This window comes from Brachyhypopomus gauderio, chromosome 15, assembly GCF_052324685.1.
Source record: "Brachyhypopomus gauderio isolate BG-103 chromosome 15, BGAUD_0.2, whole genome shotgun sequence".
NCBI classification, from domain to species: Eukaryota; Metazoa; Chordata; class Actinopteri; order Gymnotiformes; family Hypopomidae; genus Brachyhypopomus; species Brachyhypopomus gauderio.
Window position 1 is genome coordinate 13,172,137 of NC_135225.1, and position 23,252 is coordinate 13,195,388.

General features: G+C 46.5%; 1 protein-coding gene across 6 annotated transcripts in view; it reads right to left on the reverse strand.

Annotated features, from left to right (window-relative positions):
* The window catches only part of tbck (TBC1 domain containing kinase), a 49,415-nt gene that overhangs the window by 25,861 nt on the left and 302 nt on the right, over positions 1-23,252 (reverse strand). For 5 of the 6 annotated variants that reach the window (XR_013121346.1, XR_013121347.1, XR_013121345.1 and 2 more), the window contains exons 2-22: positions 22,873-23,110; positions 21,619-21,691; positions 20,415-20,529; positions 19,873-19,946; positions 18,790-18,931; positions 17,225-17,285; positions 16,981-17,042; positions 16,783-16,844; positions 16,082-16,230; positions 15,674-15,812; positions 14,996-15,095; positions 14,838-14,887; positions 14,570-14,699; positions 14,257-14,355; positions 13,051-13,113; positions 12,658-12,784; positions 12,406-12,456; positions 12,180-12,263; positions 11,219-11,355; positions 8,992-9,028; positions 7,774-7,935 (exon numbers count right to left, since the gene is read on the reverse strand). Coding sequence is in view for 3 of the 6 variants with exons in the window: in XM_076974909.1 (XP_076831024.1) it covers positions 7,774-7,935; positions 8,992-9,028; positions 11,219-11,355; positions 12,180-12,263; positions 12,406-12,456; positions 12,658-12,784; positions 13,051-13,113; positions 14,257-14,355; positions 14,570-14,699; positions 14,838-14,887; positions 14,996-15,095; positions 15,674-15,812; positions 16,082-16,230; positions 16,783-16,844; positions 16,981-17,042; positions 17,225-17,285; positions 18,790-18,931; positions 19,873-19,946; positions 20,415-20,529; positions 21,619-21,691; positions 22,873-23,065 (2,110 nt within the window). In the remaining 3 variants the exon portion in view is untranslated. The remainder of the gene's footprint in view (positions 1-7,773; positions 7,936-8,991; positions 9,029-11,218; positions 11,356-12,179; positions 12,264-12,405; positions 12,457-12,657; positions 12,785-13,050; positions 13,114-14,256; positions 14,356-14,569; positions 14,700-14,837; positions 14,888-14,995; positions 15,096-15,673; positions 15,813-16,081; positions 16,231-16,782; positions 16,845-16,980; positions 17,043-17,224; positions 17,286-18,789; positions 18,932-19,872; positions 19,947-20,414; positions 20,530-21,618; positions 21,692-22,872; positions 23,111-23,252) is intronic. The other variant, XM_076974910.1, reaches the window with a different exon arrangement.

Sequence of the window (23,252 nt, forward strand, 5' to 3'; positions counted from 1 at the left end):
TCGCAGCTGTGCTGCCCACAAGCCTCCGACACATACCGTCCAAGAGGCCCACAAAACCAGCCATCAACAGTTCAGAGATATACAAACAAACAAAAAAGCACATGCGTCAGCTAAAGGGGATTAGTTTAAGGCATTATTCAGAGACTGGCACTACTCAGCTAGAAATGTTAGAAAACTGGGAACAAAGGCCAGTAAAAATATATATATATTAAAAAATAATAATAAAATCTGGCAGGCTACCAAATTCTCACATCAGCTATAGCTCAAAATGAGCACCCAAGAGCCCGTTGTTCCAAAAGCATCACGTTACTACAATAATGATTATAGAGAATGCCCAAAGCCATGTAAAAGCCCCTTCACGATTTACGCTCCCCGGCCACTTTATTAGGTACACCTTTGCTATTACAGGGTTGGACCCCCTTTTGCCTTCAGAACTGCCTTAATCCTTCATGGCAGGGGTGCTCATTACGTCGATCGCCCCCCCCCCCCCCCGCTCAACAAATTATGTTCGCCGCCACCCCGGTAGATCTTTCTGACCTGGTCATCTTATAAGTAGCTCGCAAGCTGAAAACTGTGGGCACCCCTGCTTCATGGCATAGATTCAACAAGGTACGGAAAACATTCCTCAGAGAGTCTGGTCTATATTGACATGATAGCATCACACAGTTGCTGCAGATTTGTTGTCTGCACATCCATGATGTGAATCTCCCGTTCCACCACATCCCAAAGGTGTTCTAGTGGATTGAGATCTGGTGACTGTGGAGGCCATTTGAGTACAGTGAACTCATTGTTGCATTCAAGAAACCAGTCTGAGATGATTAGCAATTTAGTAAATGGCACATTATCCTGCTGGAAGTAGCCATCAGAATATGGGTACACTGTGGTCATAAAGGGATGGTCAACAACAATACTCAGGTAGGTTGTGGTGTTGACACGATGCTCAATTGGTACTAATGGGCCCAAAGTGAGCCTGGAAAATATCCCCCACACCATTGCACCACCACCACCAGCCTGAACCATTTATATAACGCAGGATGGATCCATGCTTTCATGTTGTTGACGCCAAATTCTGAACCTACCATCCGAAAGTCGCAGCAGAAAACGAGACTCATCAGACCATCTTCTATTGTCCAATTTTGGTGAGCCTGTACAAATTGTAGCCTCAGTTTCCTGTTCTTAGCAGACAGGAGTAGCACCCGGTGTGGTCTTCTGCTGCTGTAGCCCATCCACCTCAAGGTTCGACGTGTTGTGCGTTCAGAGATGCTCTTCTGTATACCTTGGTTGTAATGACTGGTTATTTGAGTTACTGTTGCCGTTTTATCAGCTTGAACCAGTCTGGACATTCTCCTCTGACCTCTGGCATCAACAAGACATTTGCACCCACAAAGCTGCCGCTCTGTGGATATTTTCCTCTTTTTTGGACCATTCTCTGTAAACCCTAGAGATGGTTGTGCATGAAAATCCCAGTAGATAAAAAGTTTCTGAAATAATCAGATCAGCCTGTCTGGCACCAACAACCATGCCACGTTCAAAGTCATTTAAATCACCTTTCATCCCCATTCTGATGCTCGGTTTGAACTGCAGCAGATTGTCTTGGCCATGTCTACATGCCTAAATGCATTGAGCTGCTGCCATGTGATTGGCTGATTCGACATTTGCGTTAATGAGCAGTTGGACAGGTGTACCTAATAAAGTAGCCGGTGAATGTATGTCAGTTTCTCGTGCCATCAAAGAGGATCATCAAAGCTTGATCGTTCAATATTTAAAATCAACAGGCATAATGGCCGTCGGCATTAGATACACCACTGCATGGCTTGAGTTGGTGGGAGGAGGCGTCCTCAAAGCGTGCTGAAAGCATCCTGCTCACCAGCCTCCGCCAGTGGAGGTCAGGAGAGCCTGGTGCTCAGCATCTCCTCCGCAGACTGCAAACTGCAGTGGCATTCCACTTGGGCACGAACCATGGAGCATGGAGGTAATGGAGCGTTGAAGGCGATGGGTCTTGTCCGCACACACGCTCCCACTCCCGGACAGCCGTTAAAGCCGGAGAAGAGCCAATGGAATGAAGCACTATTCAGCACACAAATGATGTACGATAGGGAGAGAACTGGTCATTAAACAACAGTCCAAAAACATGGCAGTTAGGGAAATTGGCTGTCCCTGACAAATTCTCCCTGAGTGTGTCTCTTCATGTCCAAAAAAAACCAGTTGTCAGAGTGTCTGTGCAGGAATGTGTGTGCTTTTATGTCCAGTGCTGGATGGTGCTCTGTCCTGGGTCTGTCCTCTCTCCTCTTCCTGCACCTGATTCAGTCTCCCAGGGGGCTGTGGATTCTGGTTGAGCATACGCTGTGAGCAATTGGCTGCTGCTTCTCACCGGTGTGTGTGAGACTTGTTACCTGTATTCCTGCGTTAAAATTGTAATGTGACCTTGAAACGCACTATATAAACTGAACGTTCATTCATTCATTACACACAACCAAAAGACTAAAGGGAACATGTAAGAAAAAAACAAGAACTAATCGAACAGAACAGTGACAGAAGAGCTCAAAGATATTAAAAGGAGGATCTATTGAACTGCACATGATTGGTGAATCTACATATTCTCTGGTTCTTGCAGACCGAACAGTGCTAATAAAGCATGATAGTAAACCCAAATGACCAACACCTCAGAGAACTCATTTACATTTATAGAATTTACATCCGTTTCTACATTTCAGGGTGCAGTGTAATGAAGGCACTTTCACATTGGGATGGATTAGGGTAGGACTCCACGGAACCACAGCAGAGTGAACCTTCATTTCCCCTGTTTAAGCACACAGTTCATTCCAGCAATCAATTACCTGAGCAGCAGAATCAAAAGATAATTATCGAGGCACAGAAAACTGCTTAACTGTGCACTACTGTGTGTGAAGCGGAACCTCCCTGAATCAAGAGCGTCCTGGAGGCTAAGGAACGGCTCGGTATTTAAGGGACGCCTCCCTCGGCGCCTCTGTGGCCGGTGTGCGTTTCACTCTGAGCATCATTCCTCACGCACCACTGGGATTTTCATACACGAGCGCCCCCGCTGATACCGTGAGAGCTCTGTGTCCTGGGAGTGACCGTAATAGTCTTGTTAATGGGGGATCAACGTCAGCGGCTCCGTTCCAAAGTTCACGCGGCATGAAGACGTGAAGAAAGGTGAGGGGGGGGGGGGGGTCATTTGAAACAACGTGCTTTGTGACTTCACCTTAGCCTTTAACTTACCGCCATCACTCACAAGGCAGAACGGCTCATTTTAGTTAGAGCTAAGGAGGACTCGGGGATGGAGCCGGGGAAGGGGAGAGCTGAACTGAGGTACACACTTCAGGCCCCTGGCTGATTGGTCAGTACAGGGCAGTGATGCAGGTTCACCCTACAGCCACACTTCAGCGCAGAGCACCAGATGGCGGCGACCTCCAACCTCGCGGGTGACGAAGAAGTGCCTCTTCTTCATCAGGAGGCTTGTAAAAAAAATTAAAAAATACCGTGCCAAATGTACCCCAAGCAGAGCCTTGAGTAAAAAGAAAATCTCATTTAAAATGTAAACACCAACTGAAATCCAGCTTTAAAATCAACCTGGGAGGAGAGGGAGGAATAAGCCCACACGGTGGGTAATTGGTATCGGAATGTGCCATTTCCTCACGGCCATGAAGGAGTGAGACGGAGAGGCACCCGCAGCGGGTGGGGAAGGGACAGTCTGGAGAAGTCTCGGGTTGTGCGTGCACGTGAGACCAGCCTTCAGCGTTACACGTCCGCTGTGAGAGGAGTCTCACGTGGTCAGCACAAGTGGATGCCACCAGGGAGCCAAACACGGGACTGACAGAGCCCGCGTCTGATAACTTCAGCCCCCCTTTGACTTTCCATTTAAAAAAATTTTATTCAACATTTACGCGTTTGTATTAGAACAATATTATTTACAATTAGGGACTTTGGGCACACACACAAAACAAACAAAACCACACAACGTAGACAAACTAATACTCAGATCTCTCATAATATTTCAATACTCCAAACTGCTCCTTCATAAATATCAGCTATCAGGTTCAGTTCACTGAACCAGAACAGCAAATCATGAAGCAGTGGATAAGCACTGAATCTACCGCCAGATGCCTGTAGTAATACATTAATGACTACTGCATTCTGCTTCTTAATGGTACTTGATTACACAAAAACAAAGTAATAACTGAATCAGACCAACCCATCTACCCAAGTAAAAACAAGACCCGTGTGGAGGTTTCCCTCTTCCAATCACCAGAACCACTCTTGGCCCACAAAATGTGCTCATGTTTTCAGAGATGTCTGAAAGAGAGGTGTAGACAGAGGACGTAGCCTACATCAAACTACCTTTCACATAAAGAACACAAACATGTTATTTACACTTGATGTTTCACTTCCTCTTGCAAGGAACTTGGTGCTCAGTCATTTGAATAGGCTTGTCGTCGCTTTAGAGGACTTTAAAGCTGATCCAGGATCAGCGTATAGTACACATCAGTGTGGAACGGATTCTGAGCTTTTTTATCTCTGAGATTCCCTGAGCATCGGTTGGCAGATGTAATCGAGCAATCAAGATAATCACAAAAACACAGAGGAATAAAGCACACGCACTTAAAACTGCTCATGCTGTGTGTGTGTGTGTGTGTGTGTGTGTGTGTGTGTGTGTGTGTGTGTAAGGGAGACAGCGAGAACGTGTGGGAGTGCACATATTTTACCTTTATAAGGAGTTCTCTCCCTTTCAGTCTTGCTGCACTAGGCCAGTAAAAATAACAAATGCTCAATCCCTGGACACAAACTACAGCACAAGGGCTCCGTTTGAATGCATGCCATCGTCTGCTCACAGGTTCTGAAACTTTAATACGACCTGGCCCAGCTGCGAGAGGGTAATCGCCACCCGAGAAGAGTTTGAGAAGAGGGATTTAGAGAGGGAGCGATCGAACCCCTCCCCTGATGGCAGATAACAGCGATGCATTATAGACGTCTCCTGGGCACGCGTGGCGTAACGAGGGGACGTGGGCGCGTTGGGGGGTTGGGGCATACAAACTCGAAGCACGCACCGGAGGCTCCTCAAGAATTATGTTGCGTGTGGTGTCTGAGAAGCCAGCCAGGATCTTCTCAAACACTAAGCAACATCCTTTCCTGCCCTCCCATGCCAAACACAGCCTCCTCGAAAATTTAATTACAGCAGTTGAGATGTAAGGAGGCCAGGCAGCTGACGAGCCACGGAGGGCGGAGCTCGAGGCAGGCACGGGCCAATGATCATAAAGAGCCCTAGAGCCACGCCCTTCAGCGCCAAGAGACACACATTAACATTCAGCACTGTGACAGTCAGAGGTGGGAGGGGGGGTGCAGAGTGAGATAGCTTCACCCCACCCCACCAGAGTACACACACAGCTGTGCTCCGTGCTACTGAATATACCAACACGGGGGACTTCAGAAAGGCATTAAGACCAGTGGAGACTTCAGTGGAAAAGCACTAGGGCTTCTCTCCGTCTTGCCCTGCAACAGCCCCCCACAGAGCAGTAATAAGAGTGAGAATGACAGTCCACAAGCTGCAATCTCATCTGCTGCCTCATTGCATCTGAAAGCAGGACACTGATCTATTGGTCAATAAATCCCACAGAGCAGGGGGATTAAGACCTGTCACTCATCAGCTCCCGCCATCATTTTTAACTTCACCGCCTGTCCCTGTCTCTCTCACACCCACAGATTTGTAGCTCTGGGGGACTTTTAGCTTACGCTGTATTGCTAGTAAACTTCAGGTTTTCTGTAGATTGAGCCGTCCCTCCCCCAAAGCTCACACCCCCACGCTCAATCCGCCCAAGCTGGCCGAGACGTCGGTGTTCTCCATCATGTTGCCCCGCATTTCAATCGCCATCAGTCTCCCGGGCGGTCTGTGGCTCTAACTGCATTCTGGTGCCCCATGCCGCCAGGCGGGACAGGGGCACGCCTCAAGAGCGCCCCCTGGAGAGCCCTGTCACACCACCAGCTCCCACCCCGGATGGGAGGAGACGTCAGCCAGACGCAGAGTGCTATGGCAGAAAGCTGCTCGTGAGTCTCAGAAGCAGCAGGGCACGCCGTGACGGCTCGACGGCGAGCTTCGAGGGCGTCGGGGGAGGCCGACGCACGCCTCGTGCCTTCACGCGCACCACCATGTCACACCATCCCAAAGACCCGTGGCTGGATGGAGCAGGTGGTGCAGGTGACGTCCCCACTGCACCCACACGCCTCCGACAGCTCCAGGCGGAGGAGAAAAGGAGCGCTGGTGGAGCCAAGACGCCAGGTGCAGGTAATCTGACTTGATATGGGCTACGTCCTGTACAAAACAATACAAAAACAAACAAAACTTTCCATCCCTCTCTATCTCTCTCTCTCTCTCTCTCACACACACACACACACACACACACACACACACACACACACACACACACCGCAGATGTCAATAATCCTAAAACCCTCTGCTATCCATACCTGCTGGCTGGTAGAAATTGCTTCTTTGCAATCGTGAAATCCTTTTTGTGTGATAAAACACACACCGACGAGAAGGACTGAAACAGGCCGTCCCACCCACCCGGACAGGACGGGTCCGGTAGACAGAGCGACGACCAGCCTCCGCTCATAGCTTTAATGACGTAGACAGCCTGACCTAGACGTGGCGTCTCCAGTGGCACAGCCGTGTTGGTGAACAGCAAGGTCCCTCAAGCTGAAGGACAGGTGATGAACGACCCGGCCTTTCAAACATCTGCGCGCTGAAAGGGAGAGCCGTTTGCCAAGGCTAAACACATTAGTGAGAATGCTGAGATGTTGTAAAGTTAGAGGGTACAGCGCAGAGTAGTTTGATCAAACCATCTTCTCCCCGAAATGCTGCTTGCGTCCTAGCACAATCGTCAGACTAAACAGAGGTGCTAAAGGACCACTACAAACCAGCAAGAAAAACATCCCCCCTGCGGCATCTCTCTACTCCTGAGCTGTGGCATTCAAGTACAACTTGCTCTGTGTCTAAAACCATCTCTAAGCAAGTAGCACCACGCGAGAATTCTTGTCTGAACACGGCGTGCAGTCACTCAGTAGGGTGGCCACTAGCCATCTCACAGAATCACATTTTTACCACTGTTTCCATCAAGATGTTACACCCTCTCATGAAATACAAAAATAAAATTCTCCTCTCTCCACAATAGCCGTTATGAACAAGCTGTAATGAAGAACGTGCCCCCTCTCAGGCCGTGTGCCACAGTACCGACAGCAGCAACACTCCAACATAAAGGCGTTTGTTTGTGCTGTGTTCACGCCCACGTCTGCTTCTGAGCAGTACATTTAGTCATAAGCCTTCAATAGACTATTTTCTATCTCATGAAAATAGGCACAGAAAAGGCTACACAGAATAACGTGTTCTGAATCTGCATCTGCCTGTAATACACAGAGTTCATGTTCAGCAAAGTGCCAGATACCACAGATTTATTGCACAGGACCGGCTCTCAAACGACACACATTTGACTCTCAACCTGTGCACATATGCGAGGGGGAGAACTTAAGTTCACGCCAATCTCAACTTCAGGAAAACCGTGTTCCTGCAAATAGTGCGTTTGTATGTGAAGCATCAACATCAGTACGCACGCGTATATTCACGGTCACAGTTCTGGCAAAGCTTGTGAAAACGCACGCTTGGCTGGCGGACAGCCGTTAACACCATGACCGAGAGGACGTCGATGGAGCATCTTTAACGTGTCCTTGAGGAGCGTGGAGAAAGCAGACATTAGTCTTTACCGGGCAGGTCTGAGAACAGCAGGATGCACTCGTTGAAGCCGTTGGCCAGAAGTCTGTCGCGCAGCTGTTGAAGAATGGCCACCCCGATGCAGAAAGGGAAAGAGGAGTTGCCCAACAGCAGCGTGTCCCACAGGTGGAAGATCTTGTGCAGCGGGAACACATCTGAGGGGAAAACGCACACAGGCCGAGCCGACGGTTAGCGTTCAGTTTACCTGCACCAAGGAGGCCAATTTATACCTACAGGTCTGACGAAACTCGTTGAAAAATGCAAACGAGCCAAGATCTTTTTATCGTACTACATCCTTGAAATAAACTTGAAGAAATTGTTCAAAGGAAAAGACAGTTTGTGTGCACGTGCGATTATTAACATGAGACTATATTTAGTTACTTGCTGCGACTTTAAGCAAATTTGGCATCCTAAAAGGGGGAGACAAAGCCGAGAGAGAGAGAGAGAGAGAGAGAGAGAGAGAGAGAGAGAGAGAGAGAGAGAGAGAAAAAACGATTGCGTGCCATTTTAATCAGCTACTCGTGTAAAAAGCACAAGAGTCTCGGGGGGTATTCCGGCCCTCGTGGAGTTCAAAGGGACGCGCGCGCGTTATTCTACGCCACGTGCCTCTTAAAGGCGAATATCAAACCTACGCTACACATCCATTCTCCTCACGCAACGTGGGGGTCGTTCTGCGCTTTCACGTAGAAGTCAAATATAGCCTGATCACGAAACCAAAACAAAAGGGATGAGCTGACGTTTTTCGGGAGGGCCTAAAATAGAATTTGTACTTTTTTTCTTATCACTAAATTATTTTTGAACAATCAGCATATTGGAATCTAGTCCATGTCACTAGAAACAATGGACTCTCATAACATCTTATTTACAGGTGTTACACCAAAATCTCTGACCACCGAATTCTGTGACAGCAGAGACCATTTTTGTACATCTTCTATGTGTGTTGTTGAAAAAGAAAAGTGCCGGCAATGAACAGTGTTATCACATGTTCTGATAACTGCACATTGGTGCTCAGCCATTTATTATAGTTTAGGAGCAAGTCAATGCAGACCTTAATTACATAAGAATTTGGTACAGAGGTGGTGGTATGGGGGGGGGCAAATTAAATTCTGCTTACAGTCCCATAGAGGCTTGGGCCAGCCCAAAATTAATGAAAGCCTATTTTGTGCCAGCAGGTGTCATGACGTAATACACATAAGAACAGGTTTACTTACGAGTGAACATAGTCAGGAACCATGGAATCGCATACAGCTGTAGAAAGAAACAAAGGATTTGATTAAGTATAAATAACTTTAAGAGCTGTGAAAATTAAAACAGGACGTGTGGTGCAACTCTTGTAACAAAGACTGACGCATGAGCTGCTTGGAACACAAGACTTTTAAGGGGTTCATGAGTGAGAGTGGCTAAAGCTGAGGCTAAGAACCAGCCTAGTAATGGTGGACTACAGAGTTAAGTATCATCTGCCAGGTGTCATTTTGGCAATCCACTGAGGCTTCTGAGGGGGGGGGGGGGGGACTGGGAACCACACAGAGCCGCTAACAACCCCCTCCCTGTGATGGGATTGGCCTGCCCATGAATGCCGGCTTCGCAATATGATGGTTGGCACCAATCAGAGGGCCGTGCCGCTACGCTATTTAGCACTCGGCTGCTGGCGGCGTCTGCTGCAGCACGGAAGAAGCAGGGGACTGCGGATTACACTGCCACCAAAAGCGTGCAAAAATTCATGAGCTCCTGCACAGTTTCTAGAAGGATCTCCAGAGTCTCAGTCTTCTACAGTACACTTTATGTGAGGAGAAGTTTACATTGTGGGGTCTAAAACACGCAAAAATACACTTTCGGTTAACTTTGGTCACAACAAATTGCACAGGTCAAGACTACAGAGACTGCAAAATGTTGATCTCACAGGGAATTCTGGGATTTACACAAACACACAGACCAGTTTGTGAAACATCAGCAAATATATATTGAATCCTTTATAAACAGCCCAATGAAATAGCAACTAAACACGATCAAACGTTATCCATACAGACTGTACAAATAAAGCTTCAAAGCCTTTGAAAAGACAAGGCCATCTTTCAAAACTCACTGTATCTGACACTGCTGAAAGATGAGTAACTGTACCAGAAGGCCACAAATGCCGCCCATGTGGGATTGTCTTGGAGTGAGAAGATAAAACTGGAACCCACACGAGAGCCACAGGCATCATGCTAAAGGGCACACCACCAACACAGACCTTCCCACCACCAACACAGCCCTTTCCACCATCAACACAGCCAAGCTCAGCAGAACCTTCCCACCACTAACACAGCCAAGCTCAGCAGAACCTTCCCACCACCAACACAGACCTTCCCACCATCAACACAGCCAAGCTCAGCAGAACCTTCCCACCACCAACACAGCCAAGCTCAGCAGAACCTTCCCACCACCAACACAGCCAAGCTCAGCAGAACCTTCCCACCACCAACCCAGCCAAGCTCAGCAGAATCTTCCCACCACCCGCGCAGTAAAACTCTTTCTCCCTAGTTTGATGGTGCTAGAGACAGTGGCTGCTGAAGACACCATCAGATCAGCGCCCTGCTTCAGTCAATGACTCATTGTTATTTTCCACTATTCATCTTTTATTAGGCCTTTCACAAAGCTATGTGGGTTTGATGGAGTCTGGACAAGGTTGGGAGGTCATGAGTGTTTGGCTCGTCTCTCCACTGTGGGCCAGGGGAGTGGGGTGTCACCGGGCCGCCTGTCCCCTCGGGACGGACCGCAGAGGTGACGCATCCATCAATGAGGCACAGACCAAGCTGCTAACGTCTCAGAGGCGTTAACCTTGGAGAGGCTCTGAGGAAACGCGAAGGACAAAATGAGAGAGAGAGAGAGAGAGAGAGAGAGAGAGAGAGAGAGAGAGAGAGAGAGAGAGAGAGAGAGAGAGAGAGAGAGAGAGAGAGAGAGAGAGAGAGAGGGAGAGGGAGAGGTAGAGAGAGCAATACAAGAAAGACACCAAGCTCACAGGGGAGCCCCAGAATAAGATGTGGCCAGTTCTCATTACAGCTGAAATGAATTACCAGCTTCTAAGCGTGTGTGTGTGTATGTGTGTCTATATATGCGTGTAGGGGGGGCATGTTTGCTGAGGGAAAACTTGGCAGTCACTGAAATCTCAGGGTCAGCTGTGTGTGAGAGCTGCATTAATGACGCGGAGCGGGGCATGACTGATGCCTGCTACTGACTGGAATGCACAGCTCATCTAATTCACTGTTGCATGAAGGGAATGCGTTCTAGAGTCACAGCTATCTGTTCACAACAATGCAACTGTCCAACACCACCCTGCCTCCCCAATATAAATAAATACAAATTGCCAGGTTACTCTACCCAACTTCCTCACCATCAGCCTTTTGCAGGCTTTAAGCAAGCTACTGAAGCCTCCGGACTGTTTTATTGTGTGCTTCTTACATGAGCTAACCCAGAAGGACAGCAATGAGACATTAAGGCGAGGGCCCTCACGTCTGGTATGAAGCCGATCTCATTGAGGTGGTTGCTTAACTCAGGGTCATGGAAGGCTATCATCTGAGAGAACACCGTGAGGTACTCTGAAACAAGACACAGAGAGAGCCGTGTCAACATACCCAACAGACTCGTTTCAGCATACCCAACGGACCCGTGTAAACAGAACATTAAAGGTGGACAGAGACAGAGCAACACTTAGCTGAAGGGGGTTGTTTAAAAAGCTACACGACATCTACTTGAACATTTTTAAATGTTCCAACAACCATACCCTGTCATAAAACCTGTTTTTCTCAACCTTGAATGTCAAAGTGACATGACATAACTATGTCAATTGAGAGAGATTTTTGGTGACAATGTTTTTTGTTAAATTTTCCCCAGACAGCCTCACTTGTTGTGACATATCAGCATTATGTCATCGTGATACCGTGACCAAAACAAAAACAGCAGCAAAGGCAATTCTAACGTGCCATGTCATTTCACCACTCAGTGTTATGGCACATCTTAATGTCACCAAAATCCCTGGGCCTTGACATAGTTATGTCAACTTGACATCAAAGCAGTTTTTATGACGGCTTATGTTTGTTGCTATAATCATTTATAAATGATCATGTAGGGGCTACAGCTTTCTAAACCACATCCTTCAGAAAAGTGTGATCGATACAGGAAATAAAAACCTTTACTGGACTTAAGGTCAGACAGATGTGGGAATATACAAGGTTATACATTATACACTAGGCCAAAGACTTCACAATAAGCACACAGACATGACAGCGAATCGTAAACATCCGTCTTCTCCCAATTTCCTTTTTACACTGGCATGTGATGAGCTAACAAAAGGGGCTTGAGGCAGATCCTTTTGAAGCACAACAGGTAAGTGCACATTTGTATACAGAGATGAAAGACATACCTTGTATGACGTGCGAGTTGTCCTTCAGAAAGAAGTCGTAGAGGTATTTGGGGATGAATGCTGACATGCAGGCGTATGCCAGAGCTGTGTCGGACAGCGCGGATGTCAGTGATCAAATCAGTTTGAACATTCGACTCCATTTGAATGTGTTAATCAAGAAAGCATTCAGGAGCTAAGCTATCCATTCTAAACTTGATGCTGTCTGGCAGGAGAAGTCAATTCTGACCTTCGTTGTTGAAGTTGAGGTAAAGGAACGGAGCGCACAGAGAGTCCAGTCCTAGAGTAAAGACACATCAACTTTACTCGATCAAATTTAGTCAACAAAATGCCCTTCATGAGCACCGGCATGTTCATTAATGCGAATCTTTGCCTTCCTTGAGAGAATCCTTCAGCCCTTCCTTCACGATCATTGTGAAGCTTGAGAGCCACCTAGTGGCGCAACAATGAACTGCAGGTGCAACGATGCTAGTTGACTCACCCTGCCAGTAGACTAGGTCCGGATGGGACACCACCCAGGCCTTCAGAACTCTGCGGAACTTTATGTGACCCTGGGGCGAGGACAACAGCTCATCATACTGGTGACAGCGTGGGATGTCCACTTCAATCTAAAGAAGCATTAAGCACACAGGGAGGTGAGGTGGCACACGGGGACACACAACCCTCACGTCACGTGGAGGACATGTCCAACATCCAGTCATTAGAACTGCATTTATAGGATCAGGTAGCAGATATTCCAAATTCAGGCAAGGATAGGATAGACACACCCAATAAATATCACCGCAAATGATTTAAGTCAATCACGAGCATAAAAAAGACATCAGGGAACAACGACAAACAATAACAGCGCTGAGGTTAACAGCAGCAGCTGTACCTGTCGGTCTGTGGGGATGGGCGTGTCTTTATCGATGGCATCGTACTTCGCCTTAATGTCCCCCTGCAAGTACCAAACAAACCATCTTCTTCAAATCTTCCCAGGAATGAAGAATTAAAGCAGACACTCATGAAATCGAAGGGAGCAAATAAATAAATAGCCAAGTAAACAAACTAATGAATATTAAAAAGAAACTGCACACATAAAACAAAAAAATATATAGTGATGCAATACAAGAGTGTGAGATGGAAGCAAATGCGAGTTCAGGTGCTAGAGGCAGACATGCAGGTTAACATCTTAAACAGGTGCACACTTCATCGACCTCAGTCAGCCTTCCCAAAACCTGCCCATATTAACCTGCACTCACCCCCGGCCGCTTCAGTAACTGGACGTAAAGGGGCTTCCGATCAATGCTGATCAATATTCTTTTAACAGTGATGTATGATGCTAGCATAAGTGCTTCACACTGTCATAATCAATGAGTAGAGTGGAGATGCTACACTGCACCTCCGCTAAATGTTCTGGAAGGGCACACATTGGTGGAAATGTATTATAGAAAGAAACAAAAGACAATAGAAAGGGGAAAATAAATAAATAAATAAAAATCGATAAACTCCAGAATTGTCCTCAAAATGATATTGGCCACTGTGAGCACTGGAGACCGATTTAAATTAGCAAAGCTGTCAAACACACTCAAAGAGAGACGACGTCTGCCCCCAGCTTCCTTTAAGACCCAATCAAGCATCGCGAACCCTAGCGACCCTGCGCTGGGACTTTACAGACACACAGCATGATTATGGAATGAAAGCACGGCTGGCATGATCTGATTCAGTCAGATGTGGTTGAAGACAGAAACATGGCGTAGTGGATCAGCTGGACCACTCAGCACAGTAACTCCGTCCTGCTCGGATGAGGACAGGCTGGCGGCCCGGAGACACCAAGACACGAAGACGCTGAGAAGTCCTGCAGCCGTTAACAAACCAAGCATCGCCGAACTGTTGCTTGCTGCTGTTCTAAATCACAAAAGTCTCAGAATGACCCTTGAAAAATCTAGGCACACGATTAAACAAACACAGCTTTATTTCATATTTATATTTCTTATGTCATTGCTGCTCTGTGTGCCCTCAATTTGTCTCTCGGGGGCTGAATAAAGTTTTCTGAATCTGAACCTTTCTGCCAAATCAGGTGTGCGTGTTGTGTACCCACCTCGACTCCCAGCAAGGCGGCCCAGGTCAGCCCCCGGAGGAGAGGGGGAATGTCCACCCTGGCTTCCTTCCACACCCGGTTCTTCTTGTACGGATACGCCTGAAGCGCAGGACACAGTCATGAGGGCTGCAGCCGAGCTGGCCAACCACCGCATCACGCATCTCGCGGCTGACCGTCACCGCAGCACGGCTACAAGCGGCTCCGCTCACGTGCGCTTTTTACGAGACCGGGCCAGACGGGGACGCGGTGGCAAGCCGTCGGTTTGGCGGCACATGTGTGTGTGTGTGTGTGTGTGTGTGTGTACGGCAGCCACCTTGTGCAGCCTGTCGAAGAGGACGATGCGCGTGAGCTGGTATTCGGTGTCTCTCTCGCGGATAATGAGTGGCAGGCTGATGGCATCGGAGAGCTCGCTGCCACTGTGCGACTGCGGCAGGTTGCAGTGTCTGCAGCACACACACACACACACGCACGCACACACACGCACACACACGCACAGCTCTAGACCATCACTGGGATTCTCCCGGACTTCACACTCCAAGAGTATGCCAATTATTAGCTTGCGGATGAAAAGTGTCTCTTACTCATCCTCCAGCAGGGGATAGAAGGCCTCTCCCGCCACGTCCTTCAGCCTCTGATATGGGCATGACAGTGATGGCTCAATGCAAGTGCTTAACAGTGCTATATTACTTTAACATGGACCCCCACCCACACACATACACAGGTGGACCCATTCACTCACATTTCGAAGCTGACACAGGGACAGTGTGACTGTGGTGTCATCCAGGAGGAAGCTTCGGTCCCTGCTTTGGCCAAAAGACTCTCCATCTTCTAAAATGAAGCTAAAGGGAAAAGAAGAGTTGCTTTATCAGAGGGAAACAGGTGGGAAACTGAGAACTGGGAAGTCAGGGAAACCTCTATCCAACACGCACACGCTCACATCACCACAGAGGTGGAGAAAAGACCCTTCATCACACGGACACTAACTATCAAATACATTTCATTTCAAAGATCTCAGACTCTGCATGCCGTCCTCGGAGATCTCCTGTGACAGACGGTGTGATTGGTGAGAAGGCTCCCAATCTTCAGGGGCCATCCTGGCTGACTGGCTAATGGAGTCTTTAACCAGCAGCTGCAGGCCCATTTCTGAGAGGCAGTGTGGATGGCACATGGCCAGAGGTGCACAGACACAGCAGCACCGTGGCAACATCACACAGCCAGAGCGTTCTTGTGCTCAGCTGCCTGTGTAGGACAAACTTAACCATAAAGCAGCTGCCCACCTATTCAGAAGCAGCACAATGGCCCCAACACAGGGATGTACTTTTTTGTCAACCTTAAACTCAAAGGGCAAAAACATTTCTTTCTGGATACTGAGGATGAGGTTAGGCTTGTGTGTGTGTGTGTGTGTGTGTGTATGTACTTGGGCAGCGTGCACACTGGTGGTTTGGACTGGATGATGCCTTTGTTGGTCAGCTCTTTCTCCAAGTCTCCTCCCGCCAGACACCACAGGTGGTACACTTCATCTACAGCCCTCTCGGACAGGTAGTCATCCTCGCCGTCTACGCCAAACATGGAGTGCAAGACATTCAGGACAGATCCCGCTTAGCCGAGCACTTCCTATTAAATGCACCGGAAGAAGTGCTGACTGCATTTGACCACATAACATACGTTCATAAATGTTTAAACAACTAGGATTCAATGTACGCACTGAATTACGCACGAGCTACGCATATACCAAGATTCAGTGAATATATTATAATGAGAATATAGAGATTGAGATCAGATCCGGTATGTTTTGCACAGGCTGCCGGGGCGGCGAGCGTCAGACCTTTGCAGAGCTCGTTGATATCGTCAGGAAGTTCCAGAGGAGCACAGCGTGGTGAGGAAGAGAAGAGACCCACTGGGCTCTGATAGGCTGTGTAGAGGCAGGCCACGCCCTCAAAGGCGGGCTCCTGCAGGAGCTGTGCCGGGGTGGGCCTGAAATATGGGATTTACAGCTGTGCTGAACACTGCTTTTTGAAGGCTTACAACATGGCATTATTGTCTCTGATCCCCCTGCATAATTTAAAATGTTAAATAATATGTTTAAAAGTATTTTTACAAAGTATATTAATTGTTAAAATATGTAATTATTATGTAATTTACATAAGTCAAACAATTTTTTTCTTTAAAGAACTACTTAAACTTGGGTCATTTTGTCAAAAGCCAAATACACCCGGTCAGAAAATTATTGGAAAATCTATAAAATACCAAACATTAGGTACTCTGAAGGAGCGAAAAAGGACAGAAAGGCCAGAACTACAGCGAAGCTCTTCTCCAGAACTACAGCGAAGCTCTTCTCCAGAACTACAGCGAAGCTCTTCTCCAGAACTACAGCGAAGCTCTTCTCCAGAACTACAGCGAAGCTCTTCTCCAGAACTACAGCGAAGCTCTTCTCCAGAACTACAGCGAAGCTCTTCTCCAGAAGCACCTCTCCATAATGATTGTGGAGCCAGCAGAGCAGAAGTCATTCTGCAGATGGTGCGCTACCTTGCTGAAGGCAGGAACGTCAGGCACCTCCTCAGTAAGGTCTGCACATTGTCCGGTAGCTCCTAAGGAGGACACGTATCGCATCAGCAGAGCCCCAAGCAGTACAGAAGCACAGGACAGAGGACAGAGTGAGAAAACAGACATTTCCTGTCCACCCGAAGAGCTAATCTGGGGTCGTGCGTTGCCATGGGGACTCACCTTGATGACATCTAAGCAGCCATGTTCCTCAGCGAGGACAGTGACTATGTCGTCCATGCAGCCTACAGGACCAACCAAAATGATCAAAGGAATGTGTTTAAAGTGTGCCAGTAAAATTAACAGTGCAGAACAACTGACTTGGGTTTGAGGAAACCACAACATGCGTTTTACACACAAATGTAGAGAAAACGTAGGGCTCGGAGAACATGTGAACAGCAGTGTCAAATGCTGTCCGTCAGCTTACCTAAAGTGATGATGAACTTTAACCTTTCACTTATTTCAAGATTCTGTAAAAGTCGCCTCCCCTGTTGGATGACACAAAAGATGGTTAAGGTCTGAGGCCACGCAAGCAATGAGAAGATACTTAATTACATGGAAAATAGTGACCAGCCCTTCTGTTCCTCAATGTTCTTATTGTCAGAACGAATGTCAGAAAGAACTTATCAGAAAATGACCCCAAGGTCTCACAATATCAGCATTGTTTTCAGTATTTTGTGTGTCCATTCTTTTCTGTTAGAACAACTTATTTTCAAGAGACTTTCAAAGAATTCTGCAAGTCATTTCCGGGCTTCAGGTAAAGGGCTCCAAGGTCAGTTTTAGTAACTGCTGGCATCTTCTCCCGTTTCTCATGATCCAAGTAATCCTACGTTTGCTCAGTGAGGTCAAGGTCTGGGCTCCAACATCTTCAGAATGGTACCAGCTCCTTTTAAATAGGTCTTCATCTTCTCAGGAATGTGCCTGGGGTCTTTATTACATTTTGTACTTATCAGCAAACATGATGGCCTCAATAAAACTAAAGCAAAAAACCCCTCCAGATGTTATATGTTGTTAATTCTAACTCTAGTTTTGACCCTTCCTTACAAAGGCAGTTTATCTTGTATCTAATGCCTTCAGGAATATTTCCTTTAGTTGCTCAAAATGATAATAGGGGGGTTGAAAGGACAGCTAGCTAAAGTGTGCATGGGTCATTGTTTGCGTGAAAGTAAGGGTCTCCACTGAGGTCAAAGGTGCCAGTGACCTGTACATTTAGGCCATTTAGCAGACGCGCTCATCCAGAGCGACATACAAATATCAGATGTTGGCGAGACTGCAGAAGGGTGACAGAGACAAGCCGCTGCTGACAGGTTTGATATACGGAGTGCTGGAGAGTGTCATGGAATTTTCCCACAAATATGTGTTTCTTGCGTATTTCGCTGGCACTGATAAATGAATGGTTTACACTTAATGACTGACTGGAAATGAAATAAATGAAAAGGTCTCTTTTTTTTTGTTGCATAATACTGTTTACATGCATTTATCATAAACAAACACTGCAACACTTTCTGTATTCAAGCAGATACAATAAAAAGTGGAAAAAATAAAAAAAAAGAATTTATGCTCTCCAAAAATGTGAATGGTATCTTGTGACATGGCTTACAAAACACATAGTTTATGTCCCTTCTCTCCTCAGGGTCCAATGCACAAAAATCATTTTAGCACAATAACAAGTAAACCCACTGAAATAGTAAAAGCAGAATTTGTGGCCACTGCAGAATGGATGTCAAGTCCCACGCCACGAACAGAGCTGAGCTTCAACAGAACCACTCGGGTGAAGGTTGGAACTATTTACCATGGCACGACTTTTTAAATAAACAAACAAAAAAACAAAAAACCAACGAAATTCTATAAACTCTATAAAACTCTGAAACTAAACGTACTGAACAAAAACACACCATCGAATGCTGAAAAACAAAAACACGGAGGTTTATCTCAGGACAGTTCCTCCTCTCGGGATGACGGACAGACAGAGAGCGGGACGGAAGCACCTACTGCACAGAGCTCGAACAGCAGCACGCCCAGAGACCACACGTCAGCCTTGGGCCCCGAGGGCCGAGGGACGTCCCCCACACAGGCCTCCGAGGAGAAGAACGTGTCTTGCGCGATCACCTCTGGGGCAAGGTAGGAGGGATACCTGCAGGCACAAAGGCGAGACCAGAGAGAGAGAGAGAGATGGATGATGGGGTATGTGCACAGACCCTCCCGAGCACAGACAGGAACCACTACATAACTCGTCGATTATGACATTTAAGGACTTTATGTATACTGAAAGATGGGGGGGCTAGAGAAAAATATACCTATATGATTTTTGTGCCATTGTCATCAAGCCACACGGACCATATGGAACTGTATGCAAGACAGACATTCAGTTGGGTGCATATCAATGACGGCGTAGAGAATCTACAGTGGACAGAAGTCAGCGCCGGCCGGTCCGCACGCGACTCTTATTGTTCATATTGACCCTGTAACTGCCCCCAGTGAGAGCCAGCACAGCCAATCACTGCTGCTAGATAAGCTTATTACATTTTCTGGGCAGATGGTGCTGGCAGTGTGCGAAAACCAAATAGAAAAAGGCCATTCCAGGTCAGGAGAATCCACTCTCTACGTCCATCCTCCCCACCCTCCCCAGCCCCCGAAAAAGCCAATCTCCAGCCGGATATTAGGAGAAGCGCCCCCAGGGAGGGGTTGGGGGTGGGGGGGGGGGGGGGGGGTACAGGCTCCACTGCCTGGGCATGTTATTTACGACTCCCTCAGAGGAAGTTTGCTTTGATATCCGAGACCTGGTTTTGATCAAAATGAAGATGGACCATGATGACACACATCTCATATTAGTTCCTCTCGCTTCATTACGAGATGCAGCACACGCCACTGATCTTCCCTTTCATGAAACGCTGAGGTCTCAGATCAGAGCCATGGTGTGCCTTTGTGGGATCCAGGCGCAGTTTAAGGATTCCCTAGAGCTTCACATGAGAATCTGACGAGAACTTCACCCATAAAGACTTCTGTGTGTTTATAAAGCTAGGAATCTGGATGAATTCATGATGCGCACGAAGGCAAAAGGCAGAAGCTGCTTACCCGATAGGAAAATCGACATCTGCACCTCGGTCCGTCATATGATAAAGACCAAACTTGGCCAGTTTAACCTTTCCCTGTTCACAGTAGGAGAAAGAGAAGCGGCAGCTCAGGGGAACCAGCAGGGACGACATGAAACCAGTCCAGACGCACAGAGACATCTGGACTCTTGTATGGTAACGGTTACTCATGTCAATTACGAGGTTAGCAAATGGTGAGTAAAATCAGCTGTGGTGCAGAGTGCCAAATTATTTGAGTTTCACTTATAGTGATTTTCAGTGCATGTTGTCAGGTTCCTGAGAGCAGTGTCCAGTGTTTGAAGGCCACAGCCTGCAAAATTTATATTTTTTTCTTTCAATAGGGACTTGATAATTGGTCGATATATCAGGAAAAACAGGAACATGCACCGCTGTGTCCTTCCAGAACTGGAATTTGATATGCATTAATTACCGTAGTAAAAAAATAAATAAAAGAAATACCAGGACATTGCAATCAGTAAAATCTAACATTTCACCGCAGTTATTAAAAGGTGGTGTCTACCGTACCTTGCGGTCTAGGAGGACATTATGAGGACTAAGGGCTCGATGGACCAGGCCATGTGTGTTCATGAACACCAGTCCCTCCAGCACTTCATAGGCGATCTGGAGCACTTTCTCCAAGCTGGAACACACACAGCATTCTTAACATATAAAACAACCCATTACGTTCAGCTGGCTTCTACTCTAAAACGTTTCAAAGGATCCCGAATGAGCCTGCCAAAACCCACCATTACAGAGAACTTTCACACATTTACTTTCAGTACACTGTTACTTTTACTTTCCATTTACACTCAATTTTAATGAGCGTTTTTCCTGCATTACAAAATTTGTCCCCAAGTTTGGATCTATGGTTTCTAATCCTTACAAGGTAAACAGAAAAAATTTTTTAATAGATGAGCAGCACTTCATGGAACTGGACAGTAAATCATTCCCTCACTCACTCTTAGCAAGCAGTAAATTCTCCACTAGGGGGCACTAAAATCTGGGTACTGTCTCACAGTACACTGTGTTCATCTTTGTTCATTTAGTAAATCAATAGAAACTCACTAACACTGGTCCTGTCCTGTCCTAAATGTAAAAATAAAAACATCAATGTGTTTCAAATAAATGCACAAAGTGGAGTGGGGCGGGGTTTTAAATTTCTACAAGGTTGGAGATTTGCTAAAAGCCTCTGGACATGCCCACTCCACTGATCCTGCTCCTGTCTGTTCTTGCCTGGTTGTTCAGACCTTAACCTACACATGATTCACATTTGGAAAAAATGGAGAGTATGTGGAAAGCAAAAGACACTGAAAACACTCCTAAACTCTAACTGCCAAGAATATTCTTGTATTCTGTATTACAGGTTGTAATGCACATTGCACCTGTTCACAATTAAAACTTTAAATTAAAAATGTCTTCATCCATCCCAAATAATCTTAAAATATTCAGTAACAAGTGAAATTTTATCTGAGTCCATGTTTAACTGTAGCAGACTAGATGCACTTGTACTGCAGGATGTACTTTAAATGAAGTAGTTTGGATTCAGGGATAAAAACCCACATTTGAGTGAGGAAGCCGAGTTTGGCCAGGAGATGGCAAGAGCGCAGCCCAGCTGTGCACGCTTAGGCCTTTAATTAATTAACACAAGAGTCCGCTTAAGGTGAAGAACATACTGCTTATTCAAATGATCAAATGCATATGCTAATTAAGACCAGTGTGGTGGTCTTACCTGACTGGCTGGTTATGCTTGAGAAGATCCTTGAGGCTGCTTTGATGGTGCTCAGCGACTACAATGAGCCTTTCTGCAGGACAAACAGCACACGCATGCGTTATGAAAAGCCATCAGGTCACCGAACAAGTCGACTCCGAATCACAGGAGATACCAAGACAGGTGTCTGGACCCCCACGTAAATCACTCCACACTTCCACTGGGATGAAATCTGGGTGCTGGAGATTATGACGCCGTGATCTCCAGTCAGCTGATGTGAAACAGCTCCTGCAACCTAACATCACAAGACTTTTGCTGTGTCTGTTATGAAGTAATGAAAGTGTGGCTTGGTGGCTCTGACAGGTTTAAGCTTTAGCAGGCGTCACATTTCTATTGGCTCTTGTCAATTTTTATTTTGACTTTGCCAAGTATAACTTGGTGTGCAGAAGATATTAAAAATCCAATTAGGCTCCAGTAATCCAGTAAGCAACCAAGCAATTCATCTGTTCTGAATAGTTGCTACTTAGCCATTACAAAGACCTGCTAATATTAAGGATTATGGTACTGTAAGATTCAAACATTAGCCCCTATAATCACCTGTGTATGTCAAGATTTTGGGTATTTTAGGGAGCAAACGTTAGCCCCTACAATGTGGTGCATATGTTAAGAGTTAGGGTACTGCAGGATCAAAACATTTTCTGGGCACAAATCTTTCTTTAATTAATTTTTATTTAAAAATGAAAAGACCTTAATAGTTAGTAATGATCCAATAAATACAAATTTCACTCACTGTCTATCAAATAATGTGCCATCAACACAAAGATGAACATTAATGTTTTTAGATTCAATATCTATTAGCTAAACTCCATTCTAAATATAATGCAGGTGTCTCTCCTTAAGATGTTATTTAGCCATCAGAGGCCTGCCAACAAGTCTGCTAGTTGTGGAAAAAACAATAAATTAGTTACAGATGAACAACAACATAAAGGAACCTCCCACAGTTTGATTTGGCCTGTGTAGAAAGTGAGTAATCTGCTTTGATAAACACAACCAGAAGAACATGACGGTGTACACAGAGCCAGCACTATGGTGAAAGTTTCCTGGAAGAGGAGGCCAGTGCACCTTCAGTTCTGGACATGCCCAGCCGCTCAGTTTAAAAGGACAAATGTGAATCTGAAACAGCCTATAGTTGTACAGTCTCTGTCTTTCTTGAAGCAAGCAAGCAAAAACAAAAAAATAAACAAATCACTTATATTCAGGGCGGACATGCCATACCATGCTTTCCTCGCGTAATATCAACATACTGGCAGAGTCTGGGGTGGGTGATAGTCTTGAGGATCTGGAAGCGTCCCAGGATCTTGATGGAGTTGGGGGTCAAAGGAAGGCCGTTGCTCCCACACACATCGTGAGGTAGGGGGGACGCAAAAAAGGTGAAGGCCCCAAGCTCAGCATCCCCCAGGGCCTGCATGACCTCCCTGACGTGTCGGACACTTCACCTCAGGCTGAGGGCACACTGCTCAAAAAACGTGACAAAGTGCATTAATGAAGGAAACGCCATGATTTAAGTGGGAAGGAAAACAGTGATCAGCTAAGAGTAATACAGCATGGAGAATATCTAGATTTCCCCGCAAACGTCAATCATTATTCTAAGGTGT